Raw genomic sequence first — 12,482 nt, forward strand, 5'->3', positions numbered from 1 at the left:
AGGCAGGTTTAGTACAGTCGGCCCTCTGAATCTGCAGCTTTCATATCTACAGATTCAACCAACTACGGGTCAAAGTATTCACAGGAAAAAAGTTCCAGAAAGCTCCAAAAAGCCAAACTTGAATTTGCTGTGCATCAACAACTATTTACATAGCATTTAAATTATATTCATAACTATTTACTTAGCATTTACATTGTATTAGGTATTAGAAGTAATCTAGAGCTGATTTAAAGTACAGGGGAGAATGTACATAGCTTATATGCAAATACTACACCATTTTATACAAGGGATATGAACATCTGCACATTATGGTATCCACAGAGGTCCTGGCACCAATCCCCCATGGATAACAAAGGACAACTGTATCTTCATTTGGTGGATGAGGGAACTAAGATTTAAAAAAAAAATTAACCAAAAGATTGGTTAAATTATTTGCCCTAAGTCATAAAGTCGGCAAGCAAACCATGGAATCAAGATTCAAATTAAGGCCTGTCTGATGTTCTTGCTTTTAACTACTACTCCATTATCCAGGGCTTACATGCATAAAACAATTAAGGAACAATACCGGATAATAGCACTCAGCACTTCTCACTCCTCCTTATGGTCTTGTATGTTTTGTGTGAACTGGAGGCAGGTTCACAAGGAGAATGAGAAGTGCTATAGAATATTATCTTGGGATGACCTTTCTAAGGACTAAAGGCAGGTCAAGCTGGAAATGGAGAATGTCAGAAGATTTCAATTTCACCATACCTTGGTACATTTCTCCCTCTCTGGTTGTCTCTCTGTGTGTGTGTGTGTGTGTGTGTATTCAGTTGCTGAGCTGTATCTGACTCATTGCCTATAGACTGCAGCCCACTAGGCTCCTCTGTCCATGGGATTCTCCCAGCAAGAATACTGGAGGGGGTTGCCATGCCCTCCTCCAGGGAATCTCCCTTACCCAGGGATCAAACCCACATCTCCTGCATTGCAGGCAGATTCTTTACTGCTGAGCTACTGGGAAAACCCTCTCTGATTAGTGACCCACATTCATTCTCTAATACCTTTCATCTTCTACTCTTTTGTCTTAACCCACCTTAGACCTAGATTGGAGAAGGAAATGGCAACCCACTCCAGTATTCTTGCCTAGAGAATCCTGTGGACAGAGGAGCCTGGTGGGCTGCTGTCCATAAGGTCACACAGAGTCTGACACAATTGAAGTGACTTAACATGCATGCATGCATTGGAGAAGGAAATGGCAACCCACTCCAGTGTTCTTGCCTGGAGAATCCCAGGAACAGAGGAGCCTGGCGGGCTGCGGTCTATGGGGTCGCACAGAGTCGGACACGACTGAAGCGACTTAGCAGCAGCAGCAGCAGCAGGCCTCCTAGATATGTAGCCTTTCAGTGGTCTACTTTGAGCCAACAGACAACACATAATATCTATAGGAGTAGAGGAGGTGAGAGTGGGTAACATATCTCTTACCTAACATCAGTTATTTCAACCAGGCTCTTGATAGAGCTAGACAATTCAGTTATATTCACTATCAAGTATCTGGTGCAAATGGGTAGTCTAGTTCAGCAGCCTCCCAGTTTTTAACACAATCAGGTTTAAAAAGATACATAGTCCCCAAAAAAGTTAATTTAAATTTATCTCCAAATTATAGATACGTACTACAAAAACTCCAATACTTTGGCCACTTCATGCGAAGAGTTGACTCATTGGAAAAGACCCTGATGCTAGGGGGGTTGGGGGCAGGAGGAGAAGGAGACGACAGAGGATGAGATGGCTGGATGGCATCACCGACTCGATGGACATGAGTTTGAGTGAACTCCGGGAGTTGGTGATGGACAGGGAGGCCTGGCGTGCTGCGATTCATGGGGTCGCAAAGAGTCAGACACGACTGAGCGACTGAACTGAACTGAACTGACAATTATTATATATATACACAACTATACTCAAGTATTGCATACGTCATAATATAAATGTACACAAAAATATTAATTTTAAAAAGACAAGAAAAGATAAAATCAGTCATATTTAAAATGAAACTTTAGGAACTTCCCTGGTAGTCCAGTGGCTAAGACTCTGTGCTCCCAGTGCCAGAGGCCCAGGTTCAATCCCTGGTCAGGGACTGAATTTCACATGCCGCAACTAGGAGTTCGCATGCCACAGGGAGACCTGGTACAGCCAAATAAATAAATAAATATTTAAAAAATAAAATTAAACTTTAGGAGGGAGGGGCAAAATAGGGGCAAGGGATTAAGAGGTACAAACTACTGTGTTTAAAATAAATAATCTATATGGATATACTGTATAGCACAGGGAATATAGCCAATATTTTATAAAAATATTAATTAGAATATAATTTATAAAAATTTTGTGACCTGCCTCTTGAGAAATCTGTATGCAGGTCAGGAAGCAACAGTTAGAACTGGACATGGAACAACAGACTGGTTCCAAATAGGAAAAGGAGTACGTCAAGGCTGTATATTGTCACCCTGCTTATTTAACCTATATGCAGAGTACATCATGAGAAATGCTGGACTGGAAGAAACACAAGCTGGAATCAAGATTGCCGGGAGAAATATCAATAACCTCAGATATGCAGATGATACCACCCTTATGGCAGAAAGTGAAGAGGAACTAAAAAACCTCTTGAAAGTGAAAGAGGAGAGCGAAAAAGCTGGCTTAAATCTCAACAGTCAGAAAACGAAGATCATGGCATCTGGTCCCATCACTTCATGGGAAATAGACGGGGAAACAGGGGAAACAGTGTCAGACTTTATTTTGGGGGGGTCCAAAATCACTGCAGATGGTGAGTGCAGCCATGAAATTAAAAGATGCTTACTCCTTGGAAGAAAAGTTATGACCAACCTAGATAGTATGTTCAAAAGCAGAGACATTACTTTGCCAACAAAGGTCCATCTAGTCAAGGCTATGGTTTTTCCTGTGGTCATGTATGGATGTGAGAGTTGGACTGTGAAGAAAGCTGAGCGCCGAAGAATTGATGCTTTTGAACTGTGGTGTTGGAGAAGACTCTTGAGGGTCCCTTGGACTGCAAGGAGATCCAACCAGTCCATTCTGAAGGAGATCAGCCCTGGGATTTCTTTGGAAGGAATTGATGCTAAAGCTGAAACTCCAGTATTTTGGCCACCTCATGAGAAGAGTTGACTCATTGGAAAAGAATCTGATGCTGGGAGGGATTGGGGGCGGGAGGAGAAAAGGACGACCGAGGATGAGATGGCTGGATGGCATCACGGACTCAATGGACATGAGTCTGAGTGAACTCCGGGAGTTGGTGATGAACAGGGAGGCCTGGCGTGCTGCGATTCATGGGGTCGCAAAGAGTCAGACATGACTGAGCGACTGAACTGAACTGAACTGATGTTGTATACCTAAAACCAATATAACATTGCAAATCAACTACACCACAATAAAAACAGACTTTTTATTAATGACACAAAAATAATTTTGATCTCCCTTAAAAGTATTATTCAGCTAAATTTATTAAATGAGAGCAGTATGACAACACAATTTCTTAATCTTTAAAATCTTATAATATATCCATTTGAAGGACTACTTCTAAATTTAGATTATCTCAATACTAGGTTTTACTGGATATCTTGGTTAAAAAGAGAGAACACAAAGATACGTAGATCCAAACAGAAAAAGGACATCATTGTCTGTGCTTAATGTATCATCACAATAGCATTTTTTTTAATTTCATACTCCAATTATTCAAGAGTTTTTGTGAGTTCCCTAGCAAATTTCTATATTCCTTCATGTTCATCAGTTATGCCTACATACTAATTAGCAAATGTGGTACCTTAGTGTTTTGAATAAATAGGGTCAAATTTTACTAAAATTCTTCATTTGGAAAAGTTTTAAAGAGGATAGAAATATTTTTTGAGTTTTAAAAGTTATACAGATACCAGAGATTTTTCTTAGGTGACAAAAGTAACAGAACCACATAAAAGAAACATTTTCCAGTATCCATTTTTAAAATATACTTTTTTTAAAAAAGCAGTTACTTTTCACTCATTAAAATTCACCTTGAAGGAATAGATTAAGTCTTCTTCTTTTTAAATAATATCTTCTGGGTATCAAACTGTTGCCAACTACTTAGCAAGTAAAAGTCAGCAAATTTGGAATACTCGTTTTTGCTTAAAAGAAAAGAATATAAAATCTCTAAGTTCAACAACTTTTAAAATCTTTTTCTCAGGATAACTCGTGAACCCTCTGGGTGCTACAAAAAATTTCCATGGTCATTCTCCCTATATATTATTCAAAAGATTCTATTATTTAAGATTATATGAGCCATAACCTTCTCCCTGAACAGGCGGACCACAGTGTGTTACAATAGACTGAAAGCAAAAACAAGTGAGGCCACTGCTGAGAACCACTTTGAACTGTAAAACACTCCTTCTTCCTTCATGGTGCTGATGGAGGCATATGATATGTCTAACCCAGAGATCCAAGTGAGAAGGGCAATGTCAACCCAAAGATGAAACTTTAGTCTGGCTTAACCTTTTCCTTTTTGAGATTAAAAAGGCAATATAAATTTTAATGTTTTCCCCATCCTCAGATAGATCATCACGCATACCCCCTGGGGGTCCATACATCTTCCACTTTGGAGACCACAGGCCTAGGTTACTGATTAAGTGCAAGCCATAAAATTGGAAACCAAATGAGTAAGTGGGTGGTAGGGAGAGTAGTTAAGAGAGCTGAGAAACTCACACAGTGTCCTTAACCAGGGGAAGGCCATCCTAGGTCTGCTCACAAGTGGGCTAAAGGAGTAGCTAAGACAAAATAGCATCAGTGGCTAAACTTGCTACTATCAGCTGTTAAAGCATATTTTCAATTCCGTACTGTGAGACATTCTTGGGAAAGTAACAAACATTTCTGAGAAAGAAAAGCTAATAAATTCCCAGGGCTTCCCTGATGGCTCAGTGGTAAAGAATTCACCTGCCAATGCAGGAGACACATGTTCAACCCTTGGTCTGGGAAGATCCCACATGTTGTAAAGCAGCTAAGCCCACGTGCCACAACTACTGAAGCCCACATGCCCTAGAGCCCATGCTCTGCAACAAGAGAAGCCCCGACAAGAAGCCTGAGCACCGCAACTGGAGAGTAGCCCCCGCTCACTCCAACTATGGGGCTTCCCTCATTGCTCAGCTGGTAAAGAAGCCACCTGCAATGTGGGAGACCTGAGTTCGATCCCTGGGTTGGGAAGATCGTCTGGAGAAGGGAAAGGCTACACTCCAGTATTCTGGCCTGGAGAATTCCATGGACTGTATAGTCCATGGGGTCGCAAAGAGTTGGACACGACTGAGTGAGTTTCACTTTCACTGCAACTAGAGAAAGCCCACACAGCAACCAAGACCTAGCACATCCAAAAATAAATAAATAATATTTTTTAAAAAGAAAAAGTATTCATATAGAATGTGTGCTAAGTTGCTTCAGTTACATCCAACTTTTTGTGACCTCATGGGCTGTAGTCCGCCAGGCTCCTCTGTCCATGGGATTCTCCAGGCAAGAATAGTGGAGTGGGTTGCCATGCCCTCCTCCAGGGGATCTTCCCAACCCAGGGATTGAGTTCACGTCTGTTACATCTCCTGCATTTGCAAACGGGTTATTTACCTTTAGCACCACCTGGGAAGCCCTCATATAGACTACAACACACCCCAAACATAATTATTCATAATTACCAATATTTCTAATGCTGTCTATAGATGTAAAGCAGTCTATTTATTAACTTGCTTAATCATCTCAACAATGAGGTATATATAGTCTCATACCCACTTTATAAGTGAGGAAACGGAGGCCCAGAGGGAAGACTTTACTTGCCCAAGGTTGTACACCTACAAAATGGCAGAGACAAGCTTAGGATTCAAGTGTAGCTGCTCTTCCCTCTGCCCCCAGCCTAACGTGGCACACAACAGAGCCAATTTGAGACCAGCAGCTCAATTCCAATACAAAACTGATGAATTCCACATTAGGAACTCCTCTAATCCTCCTGGGCCCTTGCCTTCAGTCCTAACCCAAATGCCTTATCCTGGATCCCTGACTTCCCAGACACTATTAACCCCCCTGAAAATCTCCACTTTGCTATCTGTATTCCTCAGTCCTCCAAAGCCCAGGAGCAACTCTGGAAATATACTTAGTGCACAAAAGCCACATGCAGCATGGGACATTTTCACCTACAATGTATGCTTAAGTTTATTCTTCCTACCAGACTAAAAAGCATTGCAAAGTGGCCTGTGGTCCATTCACTGGGGATATGCAATGGTTCCTCTTAGTTATTACATGACATTCCCTGGGACGGGGAGGCAAGGCATGGAGTAGGAGCTACTGTAAAATTTTATCAACTATGACATATGTGGATAGAATAAAGGTGAAAATATTAAAATTCCTTTGGATTTAGCACTTTGAAGCTTAATGTAGCATCCTTCATAGAACTAATTTGTTCTTCAAGGCAGCTTATTAATGGAAAAAAGAAATGGAATATTCCTAAGGGAATAATTTCAGTATAGATGAAGGTCAGCTAGTCTTTCCTTTAAAAAGTTTTAATACCTCAGCATGGCACAAAGTAGCATGGCACTCATTTAGCAAATTTGCGTACATACATATATATAATACATATACACACAAATAGATATATTTGAAAAATAAACATACAAGAAAGTCAGAGTACTCTTAACAATTGGAGGAGCTTTAGAGCATCACAGAAAGATATCGGTTAAACTGAGAGTGTGAACCTGGGCAAATTAACCCTTGGTCTCAGTTTCCTGATCTTTGAAACAGCAAAATAATAATTTCTGCCCCCACCAGATTATCAGGAAGATAAAATGAACTAATACATGTAAAATCCTTAGCACGCTACCTGGCAATTAGCACTCAATAAATGTTAGCTTTTTAATAAATGATAAGTATTAGCTATAATTATTATCATTGTTATTATAAAAGCAAGATACCTAAAGATTCATTTCTTCTGGAGTGAATTGAGAAAAGCCTATATTGTCACTACGGAAAGTTATTTAGCCTAGAGAAGACTTTAGGAGCATGCTCCAATAGTCCATGAAGGGGTTGGACGAGGACAATGCTGAGAAGCTATTCTCAGTATAAATGAAACATTGATCAAAGAGAAATGGGAGAAATTCAAGTAAGAGGGACATGGTTGAAAAGAAAGTTTCTTGACTTCCCTCAAAATGGAGCAGGCTGCTGAGAAAACCAGTGGGGCCCCAACCCTAGATACCACCCCAAAGTTACAAATACCCATTCATCTGGCAGAAAGCAAGTCTCAGGTCCCAAGAATTGTATTTATGAATCTTTTATATATCACATGCCCACCAGCTGTAATTGGAAATTTCCATTATCAATCTACTGGGAAACCATAGCAGAACCCTGGCTTCTGCCTTTGACAAAACCAGTTCACACGACTACAACAGTAGCTCTCTGCTCCAGCACCATAAAGATCACGATCCCCAAGCAGCTTCCCAGCATCATTATCACTTTCACCTTTAAAGGTCATCATCTGAAGAAATTAATGGGCGCATTACATTTTCCACCTGCAAATGAGCAAATCCAATTTTTTCGGATGACTCAAACTGAGATGTAATCTGAATTTTCCATCCAACATTGAACTCATAAAAGCCAACACCACACCCACATGGGGTTTTGTTGATTTCTCTGTACCCCAAACCAATCCGAAAAGCACATTTCTTTCTGATTACAAAAAGGCTCAGTTGTAGAATTAGAGTGAGATGGGATTATGAATGTCAAATTAACCATTTTAAGTCAAAGAGATGTCACTGAACATGGCGCTCCTTTTGGCCTTCGAGTTTAAGTTTCATAAAGCTCCCTCTTTGTAGGTCCAATGCGCCTTCTATATTCTGAGGATTAGATGAGACTCCAGACTGATTTGACTTGTCAAATAGTCGAGTCCAACCTTTATTGAGATCCTGCCCATCTTCTTAGCTTCTTAGAGTACATTTTCCTTTGCTTTCAAAAGAAAAGGGGGTTTTTGTTTTCCCAGCTTAGTGAGGTTGGACTGAGTGCTAAAAATATCTGGGAATGAAGACCCAAGAGGCAATTTTGTTTTTAAGAAGTAAGATCAGTTTTCAGGATGCCAGGCTGCAGGGTATAGAAGACACAATCAGAAAGCTTTGCTTTCCATATCACTTCATTTGCTTAGAAAGGGTGGGGCTTCTGGCTCTCATCTCACACACCAGAGAGTCCTGCTTCTAATCTAAAGTATCAGGTTATTTGTAGAGAAGTGACAACTTCTGTAACGGCTAATCTCTCCATTCACGTCATGGGCTTCACACTCTTCTAACCTGACCCCACTTTCTGTGGGGGCTGGCAGAGACGTTTTTAAGAAAGCCCTTTGAGATGTTCAGCCTGGGGATGCTTCAGTGGGCCATCTTCTTGATCAATTGTTAGCAAGTCTCTGCAATCAACCTGATATCTCAGAGAGTAAATCACTGCAGACACCAAACACATGGTCAATGAACCAAGTTCAAGTGCATTAAATACTACCATTCTAATCTGTATGGGGTCAGCTTTTGCAAACACACTGACACCCAGCATGCACACATATGCACACAGATACAGATATATACACCCACTCCTACCCTATCCCATGGGTCCTATTTTTCCCTCTAGTTCTGCAAGGCTAATTGAATAAATCTCTCCAACAAGTTTCTAGTAACTGTTTCCACCTTATTGTATTGGTGTCCCTCCCCATCCAGTTGCCTATACTTTTAAGAGGAGGCTCCAGAAGAAACAATATTTTTTTTTCTATAATGGAAAGTTTGGGCCTTGGGGTTTGCCTGTAAGGGAAGAATTTGGCAAAGGAAGACCCATTCCCCACACCCTACAAATCACAAGACTTGGGTGGCTGCCTACTCCCTCGACATAAAGCCCCAAGTCCAAACATGCACATATGGTGTCCAGCTGCCTCTCACTTCAGAGTCAGAGACTTGGCCTTTCTCTTGTCTTCCCCAACCTTCATTCCATCACCTCCTCATAGATCACTGATGGGAGCCATATGTTCAGAATTTACATGTACTGTATTCATAACGGAAAATTCTAGTCAGACTTCTGCAATAGATATCTGGATGTCAACTTTGTTAAATTTCTCTGGACACAGAGCAAAGCCATTTGGCAGTCATATGTCTCTCCACGTCTTATAAAAGTAAAACAATAATTTTTTGTACTGAGGTAGACTTCCTTGACTGTAGAGTCTGAAGACTTTTGTAAATATTCTCACAAGCATGTGATTCCCTCTCATCTGTTTAGACTATTATATCACTTTCAGAGGCAAAACTTAACTCTTTACATTTCTAAATACATTCCAACTTGTCCTCATACAGAAAGATACACACAAGTAGTATGTCATTCATTTGCAGAAGCCTTTCGTCCAGCCTAAACAGATGTTTCCCCATGTGCTGGTCGATGCCAATTTTGCACTTGCTTGTACAGTGTCTTATATGACCCTCTAATTACTTCCAGTGTGTTAAACAGATCTTGCCAACCACAATGTAACATCATTGAAGCCCTGGTCTGCATGTGATACTTCTTACATAGCCTGCAGAACTCGCCATGGTGTGGAGAGCATCTGGAAGGAACTCTCGAGTAAATGAATGGTTGAATCAAATTTGTCTTCTTAATGTATTCTCTTAAAATACTGGGTAGAACATTTGAAAATAAAGCCAAGGCATATGAGTGGAAGGAAGAGTGTTAGTATAAAACTACAGCACAAGGAAGGTTTCAGGGGAGATGGTTTACATGAATCTATACATGTACTAAAATTCATGGAACTGTGTGCTTCCCCCCAAAGTCAATTTTACTGTGTGATCATTTTAAAAATTAAAAGGATTTTAAATCAAATAAGTGAATACATTTTACTTTAAGTACTGTTCTCCCACTAATTTTAAAACTCACTCTAATCCTTTTTCCTATCCAGAATTGAGTACAATGTTTCTTTCAAAGCACATGCACCTTTTATAAAGCAGGAAAAATTATCACATAGGCTTTAGCTACCTCTCCTCATTCATAATCATCTGAATCATGCCAGAGTTTACACTATTCAAGGAAAGTGAGGTTCTAAGAAGTCTATTAAAGTGATAGAGCTTAGGGACTTCCTTAATGGTCCAGTGATTAAGAATCCACTTTTCAGTCTAGCTCGCCGAGCTCCAGCCGAAGGAGAAGGGGCGTAAGTAAGGAGGTCTCTATACCATGGCTCGTACAAAGCAGACTGCCTGCAAATCAACCGGTGGTAAAGCACCGAGGAAGCAACTCGCTACAAAAGCCACTCGCAAGAGTGCGCCCTCTACTGGAGGGGTGAAGAAACCTCATCGTTACAGGCCTGGTACTGTGGCACTCCGGGAAATTAGACGTTATCAGAAGTCCACTGAACTTCTGATTCGCAAACTTCCCTTCCAGCGTCTGGTGCGGGAAGTTGCTCAGGATTTCAAAACAGATCTGCGCTTCCAGAGTGCAGCTATTGGTGCTTTGCAGGAGGCAAGTGAGGCCTATCTGGTTGGCCTTTTTGAAGACACCAACCTGTGTGCTATCCATGCCAAACGTGTAACAATTATGCCAAAAGACATGCAGCTAGCATGCCGCATACGTGGAGAACGTGCTTAAGAATTCACTATGATGGGAAACATTTCATTCTTTAAAAAAAAAAAAAATTCTCTTCTTCCTGTTATTGGTAGTTCTGAACGTTAGATATTTTTTTCCCATGGGGTCAAAAGGTACCTAAGTATATGATTGCAAGTGGAAAATAGGGGACAGAAATCAGGTATTGGCAGTCTTTCCATTTTCATTTGTGTGTGAATTTTTAATATAAATGCGGGGACATAAAGCATTAATGAAAGTCAAAATGTTTCCATGAACAAGTTTCAGCAGTTCAACTTTATAACAATTATAAATAAACCTGTTAAATTTTTCTGGACAATGCCAGCATTTGGATTTTTTTAAAACAAGTAAATTTCGTATTGACTGCAATTAAATGGTGTTTGGAGCATTTTTCTCATGCAGTAGATTCCATCCATTCACTATACTTTTCTAACTGAGTTGTCCTACATGCAAGCACATGTTTTTAATGTTGTCTGTCTTCTGTGTTGTTCCTGTAAGTTTGCTATTAAAATACATTAAACTATAAAAAAAAAAAAAGAATCCACCTTTCAATGCCAGGGACTTGGGTTTGATCCCTGGTCAGTGAACTAAGAACCTACATGCCACAGAGCAACTAGAGAGTTGTGCACTGCAACAAAAGATTCCGCAGGATGCAATGAAGATCTCACGAACTGCAACTAAGACCCAACACAGCCAGATAAATAAGTAAATAAAATGACAGAGCTTAGACTAGATGCTATTTTAAATCCAATGCTTTTTTACTGTGCCACAGAGGTAAAATAATATGGGATTCTTCTGTTTATATGTTAATGTCCTTCCTCATACCACAGAGGATCTGAGGCAATTTATACATACTTACACATGAAACACTTTTACATGTAAAAATTATACTAACTAAAAATCAAGATCAGGAGAGAAAAAAGCAACAAAGTTAGAAGGCAGAGTAGGACATGGATTTTAAGCCGTAGAGTCCTACGTGGTTAATACAGTTGGAACTTCCAGTTTGGCTCGGAACATCCTGGCAGCCAAAGCAAAATGATCATGTTTCCACAAGATCATTTATCAGATTTGTATTGTCCACAAGGAATAAAAGCATACCAGTTCCTCAGGATAAACAAAGATTTTCCTGGCACTTAGTTCTAGAATTTCTCACATGGTGGTCATATAGAGGACACTGAATAAGAGTGGATGGAGTCTTCAACTACACCCTTATAATGTATTTAACTGTCTCTGCAGGATTAAAAACAAAAATCCTATAAAAAAATGTTCCTGGGTCAAACAAGTTACAGTGTGAAAGTGAAAGTGATAGTCGCTCAGTCATGTCCAACTCTTTGTAACCCCATGGACTGGAGCCCACCAGGCTCCTCTGTCCGTGGAATTCTCCAGGCAAGAATACTGGAGTGGGTTACCATTCCCTTCTCCAGGGGATCTTCCTGACCCAGGGATCAAACCCACGTCTCTTGCACCTCCTGCATTGCAGGTGGATTCTTTACCATCTGACCCACCAGGGAAGTCCCAAACAAGCTATGCCTTTAGCAAATCAGCTACCCTGCTCTGAGCCTCAGTTTCCTTATCTGTGAAAATTCTGGGTTAGACTAGTTGACCTCTTAATTTTCTACCAGCTCTAACATTTCTAGATTGTGACTTAATGAATTCAATTGTGGCTTTCCACCAGCTTATGTGATCCTTTCCAATCTATCTTCATTGCACAAATGTATGTATGTATGTTGGATATATCTTCAATGGTCTAGGTCATTCAGTTTCTCTTTCACATCCTCAAGCAGGGCCAACCTCAAATACAGACATAACAGCCAGCTTGTAATCTGAAAACCCCCAAAACAATAAAACCCTCTCCATAG

At 40.4% G+C, this 12,482-nt stretch overlaps 1 protein-coding gene across 1 annotated transcript; it reads left to right on the forward strand.

Moving 5' to 3' along the window:
* Positions 1 to 10,165: 10,165 nt before the first annotated feature.
* Positions 10,166 to 10,963, forward strand: LOC120881494 (histone H3.3A-like). The gene has a single exon (XM_040265206.1). It carries the CDS (start codon positions 10,219 to 10,221, stop codon positions 10,627 to 10,629), a length of 411 nt encoding a protein of 136 aa, XP_040121140.1. The 5' UTR covers positions 10,166 to 10,218; the 3' UTR covers positions 10,630 to 10,963.
* The last annotated feature ends 1,519 nt before the right edge of the window (positions 10,964 to 12,482 follow it).

The sequence above is a fragment of the Oryx dammah genome, unplaced genomic scaffold (genome assembly GCF_014754425.2).
Source record: "Oryx dammah isolate SB20612 unplaced genomic scaffold, SCBI_Odam_1.1 HiC_scaffold_23, whole genome shotgun sequence".
Classification (NCBI taxonomy): Eukaryota; Metazoa; Chordata; class Mammalia; order Artiodactyla; family Bovidae; genus Oryx; species Oryx dammah.

Coding starts and splice junctions, on each gene's coding strand:
- LOC120881494 (XM_040265206.1), top strand. CDS start 10,219: ATGGCTCGTACAAAGCAGACTGCCTGCAAATCAACCGGTGGTAAAGCA.